At 40.2% G+C, this 26,058-nt stretch overlaps 1 protein-coding gene across 1 annotated transcript in view; it reads left to right on the top strand.

The window, feature by feature from the left end:
* The window catches only part of ADCY1 (adenylate cyclase 1), a 329,625-nt gene that overhangs the window by 98,566 nt on the left and 205,001 nt on the right, over window positions 1-26,058 (top strand). The window contains exon 3 of the mRNA XM_018568544.1: window positions 14,553-14,671. Coding sequence (XP_018424046.1) covers window positions 14,553-14,671 — 119 coding nt within the window. The remainder of the gene's footprint in view (window positions 1-14,552; window positions 14,672-26,058) is intronic.

Genomic DNA, 26,058 nt, shown 5'->3' with positions numbered 1-26,058 from the left:
TCACCTCCCCCTCTATAGTTTACCACTATCCCCCTTAACATCCACCCTCCAACAATCTATCCACTCTCATCCCTTAACTAACCCATCCAACAGATCGAATGCTATGTTGATATTTATAAACCAATAAATTCAATTACCTCAAGAGGGACCAGCTATACCCCAATTAACACAGAAATAACGTTCTTTTTTTTTTTTCCCAAAACATTTTTCTTTTATTTTCAATTAAAGATATTAACAGTCATTTATACATTTTCTCATTTGCTTCAACACAGTAAGTCAGTTACAATCAGAATCAGTTAACTTATTACGGTCACAAAACATTACAATCAATGACATTTTAAGACATCAGCTTTGGTGCAGATAAGTCATATGGCAACCTTTCCTTCGGATCCGTTAGTCGTGCATATATTGCACTGGGGGTATATTTAAATGGAGATAGAAATGTCTCTTTTTCCTCCTGCGTGAAAACTATATTAATATATGGTAGCCACCTGTCATAGAAGGAAGCTGTTTTCTTATCTGTCAGTAGCATTTCTGCGTCCAGTTTCTCTAAATGGAGTAAGTTAAGGAGGAACCTGGCGTCCCACTACCCCTGTAATGAAGTCCACTACCTTGGCCCAGAATGCCAGTATCACTGGGCATTCCCATAAGCAGTGGAAGAGAGAGGCCGCTTTTAGCTTGCATTTGGGGCAGTGGTCCAAATAATCTTTGGCCAAGCCCTGTTTGCGCTTTATTTGGAAGGCATAGTATGCCCTATGCATAATTTTGTATTGTGTTTCTCTCCACTGCTCATTGACCATTGCTTTACAGGTAGTGCGGTAACCTCTTAACAGTCTTCCAACTATCTGATCTGTGGGAATATCTTCCTGCCATTTTACCATGTTTGAGTCAGTCAGAGGATGGACATTCGCCTGTCTCAGGTGGGAATAAATATCTGATATAGACTTCTTTCACTCCGAGAGAATCGTGACCATAAGTGAGCTTGCGGAGGAAAGGGGAATTGCATAGCTCGATTTCTTCATATATGCAGTAACCTGTGCGAAATGAAGATAATCCTGGTTGGCTATTTGATATTTAGCTCTGAGTTCTGGGAATGTGAGCAATTTTCCTGTGTCTCTAGATATAACATGGATAAATTTAGATATCCCCTTGGTTTCCCATGCACCATAGGCTCTGTATTCCTCTCCCTGTGGGAAAGCTGGGTTCCCTCTAATATGGAGATGTCGAGAGAAATATGGGTTTAATTTCGCTATCTTGTGAGCCTCCCTCCATGCCACTACTGTATCCCTTATGAGAACATTTGTGCGAAGGGAAGCAGGTATATTGGAAAACGGGCTGTGGAGCAAGGAGGAGAGCCTCCAAGGGTGGGCCATCTCGGTCTCTAGTTGGAAGTTAGAATAATATGATGATGAGCCTATCCAGTCCGCTGAATGTCTGAGGAGACAGCTTAAATTATATAATTTGGTATTGGGAAAAGCCATACCCCCCTCACCCCTCGGCAGGAATAATTTTGGTAAGGCGATCCTTGCCCTTTTCCCTTGCCAAATAAAGGCAGAGAAAATGTTATTGAGGGATGTGACATCCTTATGCTTCAGGAGCAGAGGTAGCGTTTGCATCGGGTAAAGTAGCCTGGCAAAGGCTACCATTTTGATTAGGTGTATTCTGCCAAAGAGCGAGAGAGGGAGGTCCCGCCATGCCACCAGCTCCCTTCTGATCTTGTCAAAGAGAGGGGGATAATTGAGAGTATACAATGAGGAAGGAGTGGTGCCTATGTGTAGGCCAAGGTATACAATGGACCCCTTGGCAATGTTGAATATAGGAGAGCGGCCTAACGTGTGCGACGCTCGAGATGTCAACGGTAGTATGGTTGATTTGGATGCGTTGATAGTTAGGCCCGAAAACTTTTGGTATGTTTGGAACGTGTCTTGAATAAATTGTATGTCACTTATATATTAAGAAATCATTTTTGGTTCAGATAAGTCATATGGCAACCCTTCCTGAAATAAAGTTCTTTATATTAATATTATTTTATTTTATTTTTATATCCAGCTATGTGGATTCCTCTCCTCTATATCTCTCCTCTTCCACTCTAGCCCTCTTTTACGGGTTCCTAAACTCTTCTGAATTTCTATATGTTTCCCACTTCCCCCAGATCTTATCGTACTTGTCCTTCCTATCCACCTCTCTTGCCCTTAATTCTTCCATATATCTTATCTCCTCCATTATATTCCCCCAACTCTCTAAAGAAGGTGTTTCTGTGGATTTCCATCTACGAGATATATCAACTCTAGCTGCTGCCAGCATGAATCTTAAGATATCTTCCTTTATATTTTTAATAGATCCAGGGATCAGTGATAGTAGTTCAATTAAAGGACCACCCTCTATATTTGATGACTCCATATAGAGGTAAATTTCAAATATCAATTCCCACAACGGCTGTAGTCTAGGGCAACTCCACCAGATATGCAAGTAAGTTCCCTCCTCTCTATTGCATCTCCAACATCTATCAGATATTTCCGGATTTATATAATTAATTCCTTCTGGACACCTATACCATCTAGACAGTACTTTATAATTTTTTTCCTGGTAGAAAGAGGAGGTGTCATAGTAAACATTCTTCACCAGTCTTTCTCCGTCAATTCTCTCCCCATATCTTGTTCCCATTTTTTTATATACTTTGTATGACCTTTAGCCTCTTCCTCCCTCATAAGACCATACACTACTGCCAAAGTATGATTAATAGGTGATCTTGATACGCACAATTTTTCTAACGGAGTAAATGGTCTATTCAGAGTATTATAGGCCCTAAGATATATTTTATAGTCCATTAGCTGCATGGCTTCCATCCATGTTTTCCCATTATTCTGACTTTCTGGTCTTAATTCTTTTTTCATTTCCTCTTTTCCTATCTCTAAAACCTGCCATACTTGTATAGGATGTACGTTCTCAATAATTAGAAAGGAAGTAACTTGCATACCAGGTGAAAATTGCGGATTTCCTATAATAAGAGTTAATGGCCCAGGTCTAGAAGACAAATTATATTTAATAAGAGACCTATCCCAAATTCATAATACTGGATATACTAAAAATGGCAAATTAGACCGTTGTGGTCTATGCTCAATTGGCAACCAAGGCATATTCATCAAATGTGCAGGCGAAGCATCCTCTTCTAGTTTTACACCCCCCCCTTATTTTGACCATTATGTATCCAGTCTAGTAATCTTGATAATATTACCACTTTATGGTATAGAGCAGGTATTCCTAGGCCTCCTCTTTGTTTCGGTCTCATTAATACTTTCGCACTAATCCGTGGCCCACACAAATTTCATTGCTGCTGACTTCAAATTTTTTAAAAAGAGCTCGGTAATAAAATTGGAACTGTCTGAAACCTATACAGAATCTTGGGCAGGATGTCCATTTTGAGGACACTTATTCTACCCAACCACGACATGTGTAGACAGTTCCATGTAAGGAAATGAGTAAAAATCTTTCTAACCAATCTCGGAAATTAATAGCATATAGTGTATTTAGATCTTTAGGTGTATTAATGCCCAGATATGAAATATAGTTTTACTGCCATCTAAATGGGTATTTCTCCTTGATACAGGGTTGTATTTTATCTGTTAATGGTATATTCAAAAATTCTGACTTCGCTATATATTTATGTGAAAGTTACTTAAATCCCCATATTTCTCAAATTCTTTAAGTATATTAGGTATTGATATTAATGGAGAGGTTATAAATAAAAGTAAATCATCTGTATATAGTGTCACTTTATGTTGTTGTGTTCGAGAGGTCATACCCTTAATCGAGGTGTTTTGTCTAATAGTATCAGCTAATTGTTCCATTACTATAACATATAGTAGGGGTGATAATGGGCATCCCTGACGAGTGCCATTAAGTATAGGAAAAGAGTCAGACAGAACCCCATGCACCCTTCCCTTGCCGTGGGATGTATATATAATGCCATTTCCTTGGATATAAATGATTCTCCTATTCCCAATTGCAGAAGAGACTCCCTAAGAACATGCCAATTTACTCTGTTGAATGCCTTCTGGGCATCGACTGATAAAAGGCATAGTGACTTATGTTCCTTCTGGGTGAGTGCTATCAAATGAATGAACCTAGTAGTACTGTCCCTAGCTTCCCACCCTTGGACAAACCCAGTTTGGTCTGGATGTATAATTTTAGGTAGGAACTTTTTTAATCTAGGAGCCAACACTTTTGCATATTATTTAAGGTCTATATTAATAAGAGAGATTGGGCGAAAGTGTCCACATTCAGATAGATCCTTCCCTGGTCTTGGGAGCACAGATATATGGGATGTCTGAAGGGGAAAAGGACATAACTCTGTTACAGAATTACATACCTTCGTGAAAAAAGGGTCTTAATTGCTCCTCGAATTGCTTGTAAAACGAGCCGTGATTCCATCAGGACCCGGTGCCTTATTAACCTGGAGAGAGGATATTGCCGCTTTTATTTCCCTTTGCCTCCTCCAGTGTAAGCCCAGGCATACCTGATTCTTTTACATAATCTCTTATTTTACCTATATATTTATTTTGAGGCATATCTGCATATTTACCTCGTATTGAATATAGAGAAGCATAGAACTTTCTAAAGGTTTCCACTATGGAGGACGGTGAATATTGCAAAATCCAGTTTCTATCTTTAATTTGAGTTATGTAGGTATTGGGGGCCCTTGGATGGATCTTCCAAGCTAACAATCTTCCACACTTATTTCCTTCCTCAAAATAATGTTTCTTATTATTATTCCTAGCTCTCAATGTTTGTTGGTCCAGAACATTGCGGATGTCTCTTCTCGTCTCTTTTAATTGAGTAGAATAATCTGTTTTCACATTCGCCTTATTCATAGCCAAATCATATAGTTTCTGGAATAATCCCTTCAACTTTCGTGCCCTCTCTTTCTTCAATCTAGATCCGTGTTTGACAATGATACCTCTTACCACACACTTTAAGGCCTCCCATTGTATAGGGCTTGGCGCAGTGTCTTTAAGATGATCTTTTATAAAATGATTTATTGTATGGGTCACTTTTACTTTTTGACAACCTATATCATTCAATAAGTTATTGTTAAGTCTCAGTGATCCCATTCCTTTATTCCCCTTTTCTATTTTTAATGTCAAAGACACCAGTGAGTGATCCGGCCATAATATCGGATCTGTATCAATCTCTGGATAGTAATCTAAAAGCTGCTGTTGCATCCATATGTGGTCAATTCGACTATATGACTTGTGGACCTTGGAATAATATGTAAAGTCTCGTTTCTTAGGATATAGTATACATCATCCATCCACTAACCTCATATTGTCCATTCTAAGTCCAAGTCTTTTTAAAGCAACTCCTGGAAGGGAGGGCTTACCGTAGTATCTAAATCTGCGTCAAAGATTAAATTCATATCTCCCATCACCAAACTTGTGCCGGCCCCAAATAGCTCAAAACCCGCATATAGTACTTATGTTGTCCCTTATTTGGGGCGTAGATATTTGCCAATGAAAACATTTGATTATGATAAATAAATTTCAAAAACACATATCTCCCTCTTTCATCTATAACTGTATCTGTCACATTAATTTGCGCATTTTTATGTATTGCCACAGATGCCCCCCTTGCTTTTTTATCTGGATTTGTGCTATGAATCCATTTTGTATAGTATTTATCTCTTATGTCCGGATTTAATCCCGTCTTAAAATGTGTTTCTTGTAAAATGTGTTTCTCCTATGCCTACATATCCTATGTAGGCATAGGATATCTATTTTTTTTAATAATGAAAATGATATAGAATCTGTGAAAGTTTTTCTGGTACGTTAAAACCCCTAACATTAAAGGTAGCCAATGCTAGTCTATTCATTTCTTAGCTTTATAGCCCTCAAGGTACAGTTCGCAGAAGACCTGTTCATACAATACACTCCATAACATATCAATCCCCACATCCAAGCTCTATCATTCTTACCCATTTTATACCTTAATATACCTTCTATTCTCACCACATTTATACATTTTCTATATTCTTGTATACAGGACATTTACCTTATGTCCCACATGAACCATACAAGAAAGCCCTAAAACCAAAGGCTATACCGGGGTCGTAGGGGCCAGATAGTTATCCGCCTAGGCCCCCGGCCCAACACGAGCTAGCCATTTTATCACATAACTTGCTATGGCCAAACATGTTATGCTTACTTATATTCATAATTATAAATGATTGTTTATACCTTCCCACTACCCATACACTTCCTTCTTTACCATTTTATTAAAAAAAAGATAATATACAAAATATAATATGGGAATGGGAAAACCACACCAGAATAAAAAAAATAAATAAAAAAAAACACCAAAAAAAAAAGAGAGTCCTTTCTTTTTATTCACTTCTTATGTATTCCACGTGACTTTATTACTGTCCATTCTTTTCTTTGTGATGCATCCCCCTGCTTAATTCATTTAATTCCTTTAATTAATTTGGCCACTCTGGCAATTGCATTGGGGGTATTTCTAATATGTCCAGAAAGCCTGATAAGTCCTCCAATGTCCTGAATCTGTCGATTTATTAATTCAGTCTCTGGAATTTTATCTTATATACCATTTAATACCGACTTTACTGTTGAAGAAAGGTTCTGTATCTCCACAGACTCGGGTATACCACATAAATGCAAATTATTTTGTCTGCTCCTATTTTCAATGTCATCATATCCTGAATCTGTTTTGAATGTTTATTAATAGCTTGCTGGTGTGTATCTAGTCTGGATGAATATAAGTCCATACTCTCCTCCATTGCACTTACCCGCTCTCCAATATTGGTAATATCTACCTTCAAAGCCTGCAGTTCCTCTTTATATGTTGCTTCCAATCTAGCCATGTATCCTTCCATATCTTCCTTATTCGGGAGAGAACGCAAGCATTCCCTTATGTCCTGTTGACCCTCCCCCTCTTGCATCAACAAATGAACAGTTTTTGGACTATATGGAATCTGTCCTGTATTCCTTTTTGCCTCCTGCCTCCCCCCTGGAGAGGCCTGGGCAGACATATATGCAAACTTATCAGGTATAGCATGATCTTGTGCAGTAACATGATCGCGGCCTGTCTCTACTGGATAGATGGGTGCCGCCATCCTGACACCCTCTCACTGTGACAGCCGTGATCTAGTACCTGAAAAATATGTCCTAATTCGCGTCGTGAAGCTCCGACTCATCTGGGCTGCAGACTGCGGCTGTTGCTATTTTTTCTACCCTCCCATTTGCAGGGGACACGGGAGATACCACTGTGGTTTAACCGCCGGGTTGGGAATGGAGCAGAAGAGATTCGGCCGCTGCTTTTTCTCAGATGTGCTCGTGTTCGGCTGAGACACCGGGAACTCGGCGTCCTACGTCATCAGCGCGCTACGCCCACTGGAGAGCTCCAACACTGCAAGCATATTTTTTTTAACTTGGGATCCCTCCTAACATTACTACCAGACCTAAAAATTCTGGTATGGTTTGGGAGGGGGACCCCATGCTGCTTTTTTTTATTTTCTTTATAAATTTTTTTCAATTATTTTCTTAACACTTAAAAAAAAAAATTTTTTTTTACCCGTAGGCTTATTCATAGAGATATTTCCTGTTACATACACTGTTACTCTGGAATTGCTGTGAATTTCAATAAAGTCTGAAGTATTGGAATTTTCTGGATAGTGTGGTCTGTTCGTATACTAATACTTGCAATGCACCAAATGAATAGGGCCAAGGTGCTTTTGTGTGCTGAGAACAAGGAGTATTGAGTGGCACTGTAGCTCCACGTAAAAGCTTAGTTGGAATCACATGGCTGCTGCTGCTCCTCTCCCTCCTGTCTTTAAAGTGTGTGTAAACTATTTAACAATTAACATTTTTGGTTGTTAAACATACAATTTAAATTGTTTTGTTTATTACTGCAAAAAAAACTGTTGATCTTTTTAAGAAATTTAGAGAAGTCCTGTGTTCTGCACTCATTGTCCTGGTTCTAATCTTAGGACTACAAGTCATTTAGTCCCTATGCTTTGAAGATGAAGACAGTGGGAGTTCTTTACTATTTTAGCAATAGAAAAGGGGCTGGGCTCACACCATAGTCCCCAAAAATGATGTGTGTTGGCAGCCCGCAATAGGAAATTAAGAGCTAAGTGTATTTCTGGCAGATCACTCTATCTGGAGTGATCATACTAATTGCCCCTCAGAATCCCTCCAATTTATCATTTCAGTATATGCTTCATTCAACAGTGTCAAGCCCTGATGAAGCGGGTCCTTTTGAACCCTTGAAGTATGTTAGATTTTTATAATGCAAGAGTGTGAATAAAATTAAACGTGTTTTGCTTTTGGCACTTTCCACCTTGCACACTGAGTCCATAGATACATTGAAAAATGACACAAGTCCATCAAGTTCAGCCTATAGAAAAAAGCATTGTTTAATATGCTTCAAAAGGGGAAAAAGAATCCTTCCTGATCCCATAAGGCAATAAGATGTTCCCTGGATCAACAATCTCTGATGTTTTCTACTTCTAAAATGTTAATATCTAGTTATATTCTGAGCGTTTATGAATGTATCTAGATTTTTTTTTAAACAATTAACTAGCTAGAACTATTTCCTGTGGAAGTCTATTTCATATTTTCACAGCTCTTACTGTGAAGAAGCTTAAACTTCTTTTCTTCCAGATGTGAAGAGTGCCCCCTTGTCCTTTGCAGTTATCTTATAGTGAAAATGTTTGCACCAAGTTCACTATATGAACCATTTATGTATTTATACATGGTGATCATATCCCCTCTTAATCGCCTTTTCTCAAGAGAGAACAAATTCAGTTCAGCTAATCTTTCCTCATAGCTGAGCTCCTCCATGCCTCTTATGTGTTTAGTTGCCCTTCTATGCACTTTTCAACATCCTTTTTGTGAATTGGTGCCCAGAACTGAACTGCATATTCCAGATGAGGTTTTACTAATGCTTTGTACAGGGGCCGGATTAATTGTCTCTGTAAAGTCTATACCTTTTTTAATACAAGAGAGATGTAGACCACTTCCTGTTCATTACTATTTGGGGACACAGTAAACATGTCCTTATTTAATTACAAGCACTCAGTGATCAGCCCTGATCACTGAGTGCTTGTAACCTGCCCTCCATCCTGAGTTGCTGTCACAGGAGGCTGAGCAGGTGGTGCGGGAGGAGAGCTCGGCCTCCTGTGACACCGCTGACAGTGCTCTCCTCCCTGCCCCGCTCGGCTCTCTGACAGTTTCTCTCCTCCCTGCTGGGCTTTGTCTATTTTGCCTGAATTTTTTTGGCAGCCGAAATTTCGGTGCATCCCTAATAAATAGTTTGACTGCCAGAAGAAATGCCATAAGAAATGCATCCACGGCACTTTAGCCTCTTCTGTAAGCAATTTAGCATATGCACAGGCAGTGTGATCGGTACCGTGATGGTCATGCAAAATGCATAGAAATGACACTGAGTCCCCGTTCACACCTTCACATTGCGTGAATGCATGCCAAAGCGCATGCTTTGATGTATGATCAAAATGCGCGTTGCATCATTGCTTGCTAATGACACCTCAAATGCAGCTGGTAAAACGTGTCCCCGCATCATGTAGTGTGAACAGGGACTTAGGGTAGTATTGCAAAATTCTTTCTCCCTCCAACATGTAGCTGATGCTCTACATAGAAGCAGTCACAACTTTTTCCCACCCTTCTATTTAGAATAACATATAAAATAGCAACCTGCTTCTGCATGCAAAGATTTTTTAATCGATTAGTTGGCCCAATATTTTTTCGATTAATCGGACAAATAAAATAAAAAAACTTCCTTAATTTACAATAAAATACAGAAATGGAGTGTTACAAACATAAAGTTTACTTCAAAATAAAACTGCATGCACAATTTTTTGCAATCGCGCTGCACTGGAACGTACAACATCGTGAAATGAATGGCACTGCAGTGCTCCTCCCGCAACAGAATTTGTCTTGCCGAAACTAAAAATTACCTTTTTTCCCACCTTTTAATAAATGTTACAAAAATAATTGTATTGTAAGCACATGGCACTTGAATGGCTTCAGCCAGGGAATGTCAGCTGCCAGTGGCAAGGTTCTGCAGTTGGCAGCTGAATTTACATACAGCAGGTAGTGGGCTGGTGCAATAGCCGGTCTGCTATTGGCCATTTCAAATTGCAATAGCCAATAGCAGGCTATTGCACCCACCCACTCCTTGCTGTGACCACCTCCCAGCATGGAGGAGAGAGTTAGGGGATCCAACCAACTAATCGATAATGAGAATAGTTTGCAACTATTCTCATTATCGATTATTATCGATCAATCAATTAGTTGGTTGCAGCCCTAAAGATCATTATATAGGGGAGTATATATACATATCACACTACTGCTTGTCTGCTGCATGTGCTGTGAAAACTGAAGGGATGGGATGCCTGCCAGCGTCGCAACATGGTTTATGATCGCAAAATAACACGAATTGCCATGGTATGTATCACTCATTATCCATGCATGTTCCACCTTCTTGATCTGCAGCAGACTCACTCATGCAGATCAGATCACTTATCCCTAATAGGCAGCTAAACTAGAGTATTGTGGGAGCTTGATTTATATCTGTAAAATGTCATAAGTCTCCATTAACACAACATAACAAAACATGAGAACGGTGATAATTACTTTTATGTGAAGTTATCTAACTGAATAACAACTTTAGTTTTCCTTTAGGAATTATTAATTACTGCTAAAGGGGCAGATATTGGTTTCAAGTCTAAAAAGGTATTGAATCACAAGAGAAATCCCAATTAAATATGAAATTCTTAATTGGTTGCTAGTTGGGTTTTTTTTTTTTAAACGCGAGTAATTAAAGTAATACCTCGGGTCTTTTTCACATTTCCTAATTCAGATTATTTTAAAAGAGTTATTAAACACTAGAAAAGATAGTTAATAAAAGATGCATGCACTCAGTGTACACCTACACATTTTGTTATGCCTTTTGGCTGGATGTCAGAAGTCTATACACCTTAAAGTGACTCTAAACTCAGGAGTTAAATCTTAAAGATGCATTGAAGTATCTTAACTATTAACAAAAATGTATTTGTGTATAAGAAAAAAGGGAAACAACAGGAGTTTTACGCTGTGTGAAACAAAATTAATCACCAAATTCCAGGGTTTCAATTGACTGCTCAAAAAATGGTTATCCCCTATAAATAGAAATCCCTGAAATGGCGATGGTCTAATGAATAACAAATGAATATATTGTATATCAAAATTTAATGAAGAACAATTACACGTGAACACACCTATAACAAAACATCTAAAAACAATTAAAATAGCTTCCCTAGAATCACCCTATTATAATGATACGGGTGTATGATCTATAGATCTATAGATCTCCTAAGAGGCAGGAAGTCTCTGATGTGGATACAAAAGTAATGTATCAAAAAATTGGAACAGAGTATCGGAGCTGTACTCACATTGCGTGTCGACCGAGAGGGGGCAGTCCTGATTAAATTCCGCAGCCATACATGCATGTAGTTATTTCAGAAGGCTGTATCCGTTTATGGCAATTTAATTCCAAAGGATCTGTTTCCTTTGCGGATCAGAGACTCTGTGGATGTCTTTCCCTCAGCCTGTTTCCACAAGTGCGGCCGCACTTAAAGGTAAAATATAGTGGAGTCCCCACAGGGGTGTGTCCGATAACACGGCAACGATGGAGCGTTGTGTGCATTTACACTGACAGAGGCTCGCTCCTGTCCTCCGGTCTCAGACGCAATTAAAACAGATTCTACTGCTGCTGTGCTTTGGCAGTGTCCGCATCGGGTTCGCTCCGTCTCTTAGACTCGGAATCTGTGGAGATATTTCGTAGTCACCCGCACGTTTGAAAAGTCAATGGCGGGTGTTTCTGGGAAGCGGAAACACACACTACCCTGACGTGTTTCCCCCCGATAGCCGGGGCTTCTTCAGAGGGGCGTGTGTATTTGTGTATAACGTGGCTGTAGATCCTCAAATCATCTCTGAATTGGTGCCGACACTGTCCTTCCTTCTGGAGGGTGGCTACTTTTGTTCCCCATTGTCAGGGATACCGGCACAGGTGACCCCACACCTGTGCAGGTACCCATACAGGCAGACCAAACACGTGTGACCACACGGACCAGGCAAGTATGGTATATATAAATATTTTAATATACCTAGCAAACTAACAGAAACAATCCACAACAGGCATAAACCATAAACCAATAATGTAAACCCCAACACCTAGAACATACAAGGGGTGTAAAAACACAGGAAAAAGGGCCCAGGGTACAAGATAGCATACAGGTATCAGGGTTCAGGCCAGAGGACTCAGACAACAGGGGAAGGCAACAGAATCCTGAGCCAAGGTCCAGACTGCAGGGAGGGTTTAAATACCCTCTCAGGAGCAATAGCTAATGGGCTGATTCCTGGCAGCTGGGAGACACCCACAGGTGAGCACTGGAGCTGCAGGTACCAGCACCACCCAGTGGTGGTCTGGCACCTAGCAGCCCCTGGCTGCCTGGAGAATCCTGCAGGTGAGCCCAGGAACTGCAGGGCTCAGCTCCAGCGCCACCTGGAGGTGCTCTGGATTCTAACACCCATGGTCCCTGTGTATGTTGAAAAGTAGCCACCGCTGCTCCTGTGAAAGACTATAACTTCAATACAAATTAGTAAACTAAACGTGAGGTTGTAGTCCATCACAGGAGAGAGCTTGAAGTGGAGAGGAAGTAATCTGACAAAATGTGTCGTGTGGGCGGTGAAAAAGTTGTGACATTGCAGCAGGGGCAAAAGACAAGGCATCTGTCTAGTATAATGGTGTCCAACTTACAGTGTATTTACACCTTTGCAGTAAAATTTGAGAAATTCCCTCTGTTTGTAATGTGTTCCCTTTTACACATCATACCTAAAGGCAATTTATGTTACAATGCAACATACAATTTCCAATAAAAAAAAATATTTTTGTACTAGCTTTAATCAGGCACTGTTAGTAGGCTGGTACTTGCTGTACTGGTTGTAATCAGGTCTGGTATTAGGCTGGTACTGGATGTACTGACTGTATTCAGGTACTGGTACTAGGCTGGTGCTGGCTTTATGGGCTGTAATCAATCAGGCACTGGTAGTAGGCTAGTACTGGCTGTAATCAGGCACTGGTAGTATGTTGCTACTGGCTGTAATCTGGCATTGGTATTAGGCTTGTACTGGGTGTTATCAATTAGGCACTGGAAGTAAGCTGGTAATTGCTGTACTGGCTGTAATCAGGTACTGTTAGTAGACTAGTACTGGCTGTTCTCAGGCACTGGTATTAGTCTGGTACTGGTAGTAGGCTGGTACTGGCTGTAATCATAGACTGGTATTTGCCAGTACTGGCTGTAATCACGCACTGGTATTAGGGTGGTACTGGCTGTATTAAGACACTGGCAGCAGGCTGGTACTGGCTGTAAACAGGCATTTGTATTAGGCTGGTACTGGTCTTAATCAGGAAGTGGGCACTGTTACTAGGCTGGTACATGTGGTACTGGCTGTAATCAATCAGGAACTGTTAGTAGGCTAGTAATTGTTGTACTGACTGTAATCAGGCACTGGAGCATACTGTGAACAAGGGTATGACCAGGAACTTTCTCTCTCCCCTTCCTCTCAACACTGAAGCTCCTCGTCCTGCCTAAATTAATGTTTGGCCCCATCTGCACAGGAATGAGCACTCTGGCTCATTCACAACCTTGCATAACCAATGTGCTCTCCCTCCATTGTACTGTTGTTGTTACAGAGAGGTAAAGAGTGCAGACCCAGAGCACTTGTTCCTGTGCTGATGGGGCTTTGCATTCAGTGGCTGGACACTTTTGCCATGTAGGCAGGACGAAGTCACCCACTCTAGAAGTTTTACAGACAGGTTGGGGAGAGGCCATGCATGGCCTGCAGGTATATTTTGGAAATTAAACATCTTTTTTTTTTTTTACTTTAAAAGGAGGACTGCTTTTTAATACATACAGGTGCTGGAATGCAGAGGTACTTCTTTTGGAAAGGTGATTTAAAGGTGAACTAATCCTTTAAGCCTAGTGTAAAATAATTACATGAAATTAATTCATCTTATGTTCTCATTGTGTGTAATCAATGGGCTGTGTGTACACTACAGCCCAATCAAAAGATTTCCCATTAAGTTTTAGAAAAAGAAAATCTTTCCGAATGGGCTGTAGTGTACACACAGGACCAGTGATTACACACAGAGAAGGTAAATTAAGAACATGGGATGAAAACATTTTATGTGGTCATACATCAAATAAATACAAATTATTGCCTTTCCTTTTTTCCACATATTTTAAGTGTATTTGTTGTTGTTGTTCGAGGTTGTTTTAGACAGCAGAGCATTAAAAAATGCATGCAAAAGGGCTAAAATTGAAGAAAAAAAATCACCAATTTTTTGGTGTATTTATTGTTGTGCTAATTTGTGTGAGATTTTACTAACATTAATAATACTTTAACTATTAAATACCTGCTTATGTATCTTATAGTTTGTATGAAATAAAAAAATCAGAAACTTTTTTTTTTTTGTAGGAACGTCTTTTAATGAGCCTTTTACCTAGAAATGTTGCCATGGAAATGAAAGAAGATTTTCTGAAGCCACCTGATAGAATTTTCCATAAAATTTACATTCAAAGACATGACAATGTTAGGTAAGATTGACATTTAAGTGTAAAACATTCTTACAAATATAGTGACATTCATTGCCATTTAGATGTAAACATATAACAAAAGTGATATAGATGATTGAATTGACTTTTCTTTATGTGCATTATCATCTCTCTATCTTTTTCTTTCTGTTTGTGAATAACTTTGATTATAGATTTGATCTGAGTACAAATAGTAACATTGGGGATGAGCGTCGGGACCTGATCCCAGCCATTTTGCAGTTCAGCAAACCTCCAAACAAACTGGTCAAATTTACCCAGTTTGCTGGGGTCAATACTCAGCTGTTGTTTGTAAGCAAACCAGCTGGAGATGTGCCATTCAGTGGTGGCAGCAATATAGACAGATGTTTCAAAACAAATCAGCTGGGGATGCTGCTTGGCCACCTCTCTGTGGTAAAAGGCATGTGGACTGGTATGGTGCAATATGCTCTTCTCCCTCCCTTTCCTGGCCATGCAGACTGTATGCTTGGATAAGGGCGTGGATAGAATTTTAAGGGGAACACTATGCCTTTTTTATTTTAATTAGGGATGCACCGATACCGGTTTTTGGTATCATGTACGGGTACCGATATTTTTTCTTCAGTACTCGCCAATACCGAATACTGATACCGGAAGACCCATTAAAGAAGCCAGGCAGCAATTCATTACACGGCACCCGGGTTCCTGATTGGCCGGGAAGCAGGTTCCATGCTCCATCGTCACCAGGTGAGGAGGGAGCACGGAGCCTGCTTTTTTGGCCATTCAGGAAGCTGGGCAGCGAGCTGTTACATGCCGCCGGGCTTCCTAATTGGCCTGGAAGCCAGCTCCATGCTCCTTGGTGATGAGGGAGCATGGAGCCGGCTTCTCGACCAGGAAGCCGGGCAGCATGTAATGACTCGCCGCCCGGGTTCCTGATACCAGAAGTTACGGTATCCGGATAGGCAGCGGTAGCATTTGGGAGGATACGAGTACTTGCCCAAATACTCAGCATCGGCACTGATACCGATACCAGTATTGGTATTGGTGCATCCCTAATTTTAATCTTTAACAAAAAGGTCTGTGGTCCCCCTTAAAATTCAACTAGGTCCATACCAAGGCATCCAGCCTGGGTGACCAGAAAAGGAGAGCTGCAAGTGTTCTCCCCCCCTTCCTAAACCCTACCCGGCCACATACCTATCAATATTGAGAGAGTACCTTGCAAGACAACTTTACCTTCTTTTGATCTATATGTGCTTTCCTCCAAAACGGATGTGAGGGCTTGAGGTGGGACTTACCAGAGTATAAATACTCTCTTTATAATAAGGGGTTTTAAGATATCTGCCTCCTCCCAGGAAAATGTACGAGATAAGTACCTTTTATTACTCATTTTAAAAAAAAATTGAAATGTAAAAAAAAAACACGCACCGTGAATAACCAGCTGGCTATCCTGGGTCATGACCATATTTGCTCAATGACAACATCACCCAGGATCCCCAGCTGGTTTGTTTACAAACCAGAAGCCGGCTGGGGATCTGCAATTTTGTGGAAATAGCACTCTTTTTTTATGTCACTTTTAAAGGGTAAACTCTTTGAGGGGAATTTATCAAAACTGGAGCAGATTTGCACTGCAACCAATCAGGTTCTCTGTCTCATTTTCAAATCTTACCTGAGCAAACTGAAGAGATGCTGATTGGTTGCCATGGGCAACTGTTCCAGGTTCTGTCTGCTCCAGTTTTGATAAATTCCCCCCATACTGTTCCAAAACCTTATGTGCAGCTTCAAGGTTTCCCCCAAGCATGCAATTTAAATTTGTGTATTTTCAGTGTTGTTGTTTAAGCCACATTAAAACACTCTCTCCCTGCTAATTGGCATTTTTTTTTTGGTACATATCCCCCATGGCAGTACCCAGCCCCTTTTCAACAAAACCTTGCAATTTAGCCTTGAAAAGGCCAGACAAAAATAGCAGATTGTATCTCTCATATACTTCAAATGTCCTTATTTGTTAATGCAAAACCTGCTATTATTACTACGCATGTATACTTGAAAAAACACTTGGGCACTAAGCATCAGTTTGTTTGTGTTTTTGGTGTTAGCCATGCAGATATAATTTGCAGATACCTAGGTCAAAGGCAAATATATGGCTGAATCATTTGTTGTAAACCTTCATATAAACAGATAAAGAAAAGCTGGGGTAAGTTTTTCATTTTAGAGCAAGTATGTAACTAGAGCTTAAGGTCTGGCACTCTGCAGTTTGAGATGTTGGAAATTCTTTGTAATATGTAATATACAGTAATAAAACAATTTCTACATTATGGGAGATACTCAAATGCACCACAAACAGGGCTGTAGTTACCATACTTGTAGCCCAGTGCTTAGGGCAGAGAGGTGAGTGGGACAGCACTAAGCCTCAAAATGTGCAAATTGTGACAAAAACTGTCCTATTTTGTTTCCCACGTGTACCTATCTGGACAAGTCAATAAGGGAAAAGGTAGGGTTAAGTGATGAAAGGCATCATGAGAGGAGTCAGCAAGCCAAATGGATCTTTATAGCGCTGGAAGTGAAATCATCTTTCATCTCTTGTTTGATGATTTGTAGAGTTGAAAAGTAGTCCACCATATAAACCCTACTGCCTTCAGTAGTGCATTCTCATAGTGGTGTTTGCTAAAGTAATCACATTACAAAAAGAACTTGACAGGAAGCCAGAACTTGTGCAAAAAGGGCACCATTGTTCAGCGAGGCCTAGTGCAGCATGTTGTATAAATTATAACTAAATGCTTGTTGTAGACACCACTACAAAAAATTAGAAGGTAAACTTAATTCCCAAGGAAATATTATTAAAACTTCAACCTAACAAATTATTATAGAGCTTCTAGAACACTGTAGAGCCATCTTGTTCATGTATGCAGAAACATATGATAGTAGTCTAATGATAAATCAGAGAATTGAATATAACACTAGAGGGGTAGGCATCATCAAAGAGAGACTACAGCTATATTAACCCCTTTGTGACGGGAGACGTACACTGTATGTCCACATCACTAAGTGCCCAAATGAATGTATGTGTGTACATGAGCAGCTATTTGGGGCTTTGTAATGCCAGTATTGCTCAGTATTGAGGCATCTATTAATGAAAGAGTTAAGCTTTTACAAACACCCGATCTCTTTCAGAAATCGGATGTCTGACAGTGATAGCTGTGCGGTACTTACAGCACTTGCTGTCACAGTTTGACAGCTGGTACAGATCAGGATTGGGAAACCCCAATGTGTACCGGCTTTTTGCAAAATGTTTCAGCATAGAAACATTAAGCAACATGTTTCTATGCTGAAACGTTGTTTCAGGCTTCTGGTCCTTGTGGGAAGGATCAGAAGCCTTTAGTGGCATCTGATCCTGAAATGCTGCAGGATCAGCATGTAAGGAAGGATCAGTGTCACTAAGGTTATTATTATTCCTAAGTTTGGAGCAGCCTAATAATAACCAAAGATTTATGAAATTATCAAGCCGTCATAGTGGGATCCATTCACAATGACTGCTTGATACAATAAAAAAAAAAGTGTAAAACATTTTTTAAAAATACTGTAAAGTGTAAAAACTAAATAAAAAATATATATATTTTTATGCTATCATTTTTGTAAAAATTAAATCCCTATAATGAAAATATGCAGCTGAGCTGCAGATTTGTTTTTCACGCTAAGGGGGTTAATTGTTTTATTTAACCCCCTCATGGCAGCGCTTGATGTTCAAAGTATGTCACTGTCACTAAGTGTGACAGTTAGTGACACCTAGTGACGGTGACATTGTATGCCCCCTGTCTAACCTGGTGACCACTATTAGCTGTTAAAGAAATAAAAAGTTAGCTTTTAGTTTTCGGCTGTGAAGTACAAAAAAATGTCTAAACTCCTAAGGATGTGAGGTGTTTCCAAATAAAGGACAAATAAATGAAGTATTTACATTTTAGCTGTGCTATTTCTCAAAATAATAATAATAATAATCAAAACCTGGGAAAAGGTTTTTTCTTTAAATTTTTTCCCTATTTTTGTATGTTTTATTTATCCTAAGTGAGGGATTAGGTACACATATGTGATATAAATATATAGCCCTATCTGTCCTTTAAAAAACAATATATAATATGTGTGGGCTCACTTAGTAAGAAAGTATTTTACTGTCGTGGAAGAATCACACAGCAAAAATGTAAAAAGTGCTTCAGTTATTAATGAAAAGAAACTTTAAAAAAAGCTCAGTCATGAAGGCGTTAAAGACAACCAACTGCAGAAACTCCTAATCCAGACAGGATAGACTTCAAAGACTCAAGCTTTAATTGCTTTAATTGGGATTCTAAAATATTAGGAAAACAAAGAGCAAGAACAAGAGTGTTCTTGCAGAAAAGGAAAAATGTGTGTTTAAAGGCCCAGACTCCAAAAAAAAAAACTATTTCCTGATCATTTTATATGAGTAGTATTAATAATGATAGTTTTCATGCTTTTCTTAATATTTTACTCTGTGTATGCATGCCAACAAAGCTCTCTAGCAGTAGTAAGAGTGGCATTAGTTTGGACAAATTATAACACCAGGAGTGCTCCAGTGATGGCAGAATAATTTATTCTACAAGAGATTTAAAGTACAACTGAAGCCAAAACATGTTTTAGTTTTGGATAGGTTATAACCCTGCCATCGGAGTAGTACTGAACACCATGCCGCCCTACCTAATTTTCCCCAAAAATTTGCACGTCAGTAACAAAAATGGTCAGATTTGAATTTCATGTCTATGCTAGGCAGCCAGGAAATATGACACAGTTGACAAAAATATTCCCTCTGTACTGTACTTAGAAGGAATGCAGGGCATCATAAACCTCACTGGCCCAGGGGCCTTCAAAAGACTTCTGATGAGAAACTAGCTAAATAGTCAGATCATAAACAGTCTAGAGAGCAGTATACAGAATAAACATTTGTAGTTCGGTATATTGACCTAGAGTTGAACCTACATCTCAAACTCTCAACTCTAATTCATATTTCATAAGTTCTACAGTAATAGAGTTACCTTCCTAAATAATGGCTACACTAAAAAATATACAATTTAGACACCTAACTTGCCTATAGTATAAGGTCCAGAAGGCTACATTAGACACATTAGACCTCCTAGGAGTAACACACATCAGATCTGTATCTTATTTGGTATCTATAGATGTACCCAGGATAGTTGGCATTAACAGTGTGTCCTCTGAGCATAATAAAATACTCTCCAGCACACCTACAACACACCCTTGGACCCTTTGTGGATTTGGGTGGAGTTAGCTCTGCAACACCCTCTCTAGGGACAGGAAAAAGCTGCGCTTTTAGCAGATGAAACACTTGTTTTTTCTTTGAAACTACTAAAGATTACTGAGAGTCATGTTAACAAGGCCAGTGACTCTTGCAAATGTAAAATTGGACTTTCTCAACAAGTGATATGAACACTGCCCACTGGGAGTGCAGGGAACCATGACATTAGCACTCACAGGTATTAGCCATAAAATAGATATTTTCCAATTAAACCTAATATGAAGCAACAGTTGGTAACCATAGCAGGTTTAAAAAGAAAAAGTCTGAAAACAACTCAATACCTCTGGTACTGACCTACTAACTCTTGGTTATTTGTTTAGATGAAGCACTGAGGAATGCTGAATTAAGTTTTACTTGCTTAGCAGGACATTACATGTATGTATAGGAATACAGCATTATACAGCATCATGTAGGAAACATATAGATCATAGATAGAAACATGCATAAAGAAGAACTAGCATACAGACTAACACAGACTAGCTTTACTGGCACCATCTAGTGCTCAGAAGACATAGTCAGCAACACAAGCAGTATGCTGTTGCATCTCCAACACCCCTTCTCAACAGCATATGCATTGCTATATGACATTTAGCTTCTCTCGAAGGAAATTGTGACAATTCTTTGGCAATGGCTTGGTGAGTGCATCCACGGTCATTTCTTCTGATAAGCAATATTGTCGATATTAGCTTGCTCTTGAGTGTCCCTTAGCAAATGATACTTCACGTCAATGTGCTTGGTTCTAGGGTTTACTCTTTTTGATTGTGTCAGCTTTATACATCCCTGGTTGTCTGCAAAGATTGGGATGGGGTTTGTCATGTTTATATCCATGTCCATTAAAGGCTGGCAAATCCATATTGCTTCTTGACAAGCATGTGCTGCTGCTATGTATTCAGCTTCAGTTGAGGAAAGTGCAACAGTTGTTTGCTTTTTTTCTGCGTATTGGAAGATGTAACCACCACTTGTGGATCTGCGGTCTGTGCGGTCTCCGGCCCAATCAGTATCAGCTTGTCCAACTAGTTTTGATTTTGATGCTGCTGGCTGTCATAGCTTCATTCGAATTGTTCTTTTTAAGTATTGTATTACCCTTTTTACTACATTCCAGTCACGCTGACAGGGTGCTGCAACTTTTCTAGCGAGTATGCACACTGCTGCCGCTATGTCTGGTCTTGTCACAGTAGCAATGTATAGTAGCTTTCTGATTGCTGTGCGGTGCATGTCATTGTTGGTTAGCAAGTTTTCTGTTTCCTTGCTCTTTTCCTGGCCTGGTTCCTTAGGTGTTTTATTTCCTTTGCATTTTACATGTGTAATTGTACAAAAGTTTCTGCAATTTTCTAACTTTGGTTGAGAAGCTAGCTTCCATCTTCTTCCCTCCCAATTTGCATACCGAGATAGTGACTGATGTTCCGTAGTTCTTTCATTTCACTGTTTGTTTTAGTTTGTGAACTATTTGACTATAGTCCCCTTCTTGTTCAAAACAGGTTATAATGTTGTCAACATATGAAACATATGCAGAAGGAGTTCGACTCAGCCGATCCAACTTCAGGATCGGCTGCGCCGAAGCTCCAGCTGTTCTCTTGCTGTTTTTCGCCCCTATTCTCGGCTTGACTTGGCTATTCTGCTTGCTAGTCTCCAAGCTTGCTCCTGTGATGGACTAAATCTCAATACAAACTAGTTGTCCCATCACTGGAGCCATTTTTTAACATTTTATTTTTTATCCGATTAACCGATTAATCGAACTTAATAATCGGCTAACTAATCGATTTTGAAAATAATCGTTAGCTGCAGCTCTCACATCTTAATATAATTATCAGTGACATGTCAAAGAATTATTGTGATGGTCATAATATTAAACAGTATTCCACATATAAAAGGCAAATACAGTGTACGTGATGAGTCATTTGGGCACTTTGTGGCGGTACGTACAGTGTACGTCTCCCGTCACAAAGGGGTTAAACCTCATCTGCCATGTAATTGTCCAATCCCCTATTTTATCCAGGTCCTCCTGTAATGTTGTTACGTCCAATCTCGAGTTTATTACCCTGCAGATTTTCATGTCATCAGCAAACAGGTTAAATAGGTTAAACAGTATTGGGCTAACACAAAATCCTCGCCACTCCCAACCTTACTGATCCATTTATCAATACTCTCTGGACACGTTCCTGTAGCCAGTTTTCCATGTGCACACCATTTCATCAATACCCATAGATTGTAGCTTGTATATTAAGTGTACATGTGGTACCGTATCAAATGCTTTTGCAAAATCTTGGCAGACTACGTCCACTGGTTTTCCTACATCAAGATTGCTACTCACCTCCTCATACAATGTTAGTAGGTTGGCCTGACACGATTTGTCTTTCATAAATCCATGCTGATTGACAGTTATGATACCATTATCACAGATAAAAGGGGTTATTCAATAAGCTGCCAAAGGCAGCCGAGTGAATAAGGGAGCCGAAATGAAGTGAGCCTAACACCGTTCGGCTTTTCACTTCAGCCCTGTTTGGCTGATTTCAGCCGTACATCAGCTAAAATGATACATCAGCTAAAAACAGCCACACATCGGCTGGCTGAAATGAAGAACATATTCAACTCAGCCGATCCAACATCTGTATTGGCTGAGTTGAACCTCCGGCAGTTCACTCACTGCCATTCGTCCCTTTTCTCATAGGGGCCGAACAGGAGTGAGTAAATGGCCGAATGCTGCCGACCTGCATTCGACTCGGCTACTCTGCTCGCTACCTCTGAGGTAGTGAGCATAATAAAAAAATGTCATGTAAATAAAGTTAGGAGGGACCCCAAGTTAAAAAAAAGCATAGGATCCTCCTCCCCCCCCCACTTTCAGGGCTGGGAAGGGAGGAAAGGGGGGGGGGGGCGAGCGAACACCCCCAACCCTGCCATACCAGGCCACATGCCCTCGGCATGGGAGGGTGCTTTTCCAGGGTCCCCAGCAATGTCTGATGAAGGAGACCTTGCTTGTCTGATTGACATGTTTCCTCAATAAATAGATTTACTAACTTGGCTATCCTAAAATCAATTTTGTGTGGTGGTGACATCTACTTACAATCATTGCTACTGGGGGTGCCAACATCAGTCACTATGAGCACCCCCCACCATTTGGGATACCTGGTAAGGAGTACGACATCGACGACGGTATCTATATACTCTTGTATATTACCTGTCCAGTCATGTGAGCTGTCCAGCCAAGTTTCTGTTATACCAACTATATCAAAGTCCTCCTCGGGTAGCATAAGTTCAAGTTCCTCCAGTTTGTTTGTTGGACTTCTAGCATTCGTGTACATACATTTTAATTACAGGTGCTATTTACATTGTTTACACTATTATTTAAGTACATGCTATTACTTGGTAGAGCTGTACAAAAACTTTATTTCCATGGTAGTGAGGGAATGTGCAGTGCATGTGCTATGGTGGAGACATTTAGAGACTCACTCAGCTACAGGGGAGAGCAGTGTGGAGGACTCACAGTACTACCGGAGAAAGCAGTCTAGAAGACTGACAGTACTACAGGGGAAATCAGTGTAGAAGACTCACAGTACCACAGGGATTCAGTGTAGAAGACTAACGGTACTACAGGGGAAAGCAGTGTAGAAGAAATATTGAAATAGTCACCCGCACTCCAAGGTCAAGCAGTATAGAACACTCCCAGTATTAAAGGAGGACGTAGTATAGAAGACTCCCAATACTACAGGTGAAAGCAGTGTAAAAGATTCACAGTACTACAGGGGAAAGCAGTGTAGAAGACTCACATTACTACAGGTAAAGCTACAGGTAAAGCAGTGCAGAAGACTCACAGTACTACAGGTGAAAGCAGTGCAGAAGACTCACAGTACTACAGAGGAAAGCAGTGTTGAAGACTCACAGTACTACAGGGGAAAGCAGTGTAGAAGACTCACGGTACTACAGGGGAAAGCAGTGCAGAAGACTCACAGTACTACAGGGGAAAGCAGTGTAGAATAATCGCAGTACTACAGGGGAAAGCAGTGTAGAAGACTCACAGTACTACAGGTGAAAGCAGTGCAGAAGACTCACAGTACTACAAGGGAAAGCAGTGCAGAAGACTCACAGTACTACAGGGGAAACCAGTGTGGAAGACTCACAGTCCTACTGGAGAAAGCAGTGCTGAAGACTTATAGTACTACAGGTGAAAGGAGTGTAGAAGACTTACATTGTTACAGGGGAAAGCATTACAGAAGACTCACAGTACTACAGGGGAAAGCAGTGTAGGAGACTCAAGATACTACAGGAAAAAGCAGTTTGAAGGATTCAGTTTACTAAAGAGGAAAGTAGTGTAGAAGACTTTTAGTATTGCAGGGGAAAGCAGTGTGGGGGATACACTAAATAGGAAAACTGTGTCTGAGGCTCTGTTCACATATTAGCGTTAAACATAAAAAACATTATTTCCTATATGTGTTGTTCACACTTGGGCGACTTCCGCCTGGTGCGAAAAAATGTGTCCCGCAAAAAAGTTCAAGCGCGATTTCCTGAGCGCATGCCGCATGTTCTGGCTATAGTAGTAGCCGCAAGTGTGTGGAACCTGCGAAAAACGCTGCCGTTATGTTTGAATGTAGCCTGAGACTCACGGAACTACAGAAAAGAACTACAGAAAAGAAAAAAAATACAATATGTTCATTTTTACATAGTTACGTAGTTAGTCAGGTTGAAAAAAGACACATGTCCATCGAGTTCAATATTGTAATATACAGTATGTGGTTCCGAAAAAGCACATTTAAAGCTATATTTCAGGATAACTAAATAACAAAATAATTTCAAAATACAAGAGACATGTGTAGTTACTTAAATATTGATGTGCATTTCTTCCAGATCTGTGCAGTAGTCTGTTAAGAAACTTTGCCTCTGTGCAGGAGGTTCCTGCAATGAAAACCAATCAGTGCTCCTCTAGTTCTCAGTGGAAAATCTTACATCTTTGCTCTCTGCACAGGTTCTGTACAGTTGTAAAGGTTTTTGGTACACACAAAGTGGATTTGTATCCTTTGTGGCTACTAAGGAATATATTAAAATTAATCTTTTTGTGTCCAGAGTTCTGCTTTAAATATTTTGAATATCCATATCATAAAATCTTTCACACAGAATGCCAGCTTTGAAATACAAGATACTATTTATACATACATATCTCCAGAAGACATGTAGGAGGCATAATATGTGCCATACTTACCTCAAATTGCAAATCATCATGTAATGTGTCTACATCTGGTTTACTTGGCACTTAACCTGAGGGTAGATATTCAATTACTTTTATGGTATAACTAAATAATTAACATCAGCTCTTTTATTGTAGCATATGGTGAACAGATGGATAGCTGTGCAACCCCAGCCTTCTTATTTGACTCATGAACAGTTTGTTACAGATTATGATTGGCACTAGAAGTTGCATTGCTTGTAATATTTTAATGTCTTGTCCTGTTGCTCTGTATGCCTTTTATATTCCTTTTTTAAATTCTCAAACTTAAATTATATGGATATAAAAAGAAAAAAAAATGGAGCATCGGGGGGCGTGGCTTACCAATGGCGACGTGAAGACGTGTCTTCTTGGAGCTCTGCACATCCCGGAACCGGCCTAACCTCCAGCAGACGTTAATTCCCCTCTTTTTGGATGTCACGAGTGCAGGGCAGCCAGGTGTACCTCCGGAGCTCCAGACAGTCTGCATTGGCTGACTTCTTCGCACCTGCGGGCGCAACGAGCAGACCGAGTGCAGCGTCCAGCTCCGCGACAACAGGCCCCACTCCTTCAAAGACCCGTAGTAAGCTGGTGGCGCCTCCCTCTGATGTGGCCGGCCTCTCGCAGGATCGACAGCCATCGCCGATTCCCTCGCCGGACCTGCAACCAGATGAATCGGCGCAATAATCTGAGGGTGAGGGGTACCCATGAAGCTACAGCAGGACGGGATTTACGTTCCGCAGTTCTGGCAATTCTAAATCAATACCTGGATAAGCCCCCGGCAATGGAATTGGAGCTGGATCGGGTGCATAGAGTTATGGGTGCCCACCCTGCGGCCTTGGCTGATTGCCCACCCAGGGATGTGTTGTGCAGGGTACACTTTTATTCCATCAAGGAGGAGAT

Source organism: Nanorana parkeri, unplaced genomic scaffold (assembly GCF_000935625.1).
Source record: "Nanorana parkeri isolate BGI_ZX_2015 unplaced genomic scaffold, ASM93562v1 scaffold1205, whole genome shotgun sequence".
NCBI lineage: Eukaryota > Metazoa > Chordata > Amphibia > Anura > Dicroglossidae > Nanorana > Nanorana parkeri.
The sequence above is the reverse complement of the archived record's forward strand: the minus strand, read 5'-3'. Positions and strand labels throughout refer to the sequence as shown.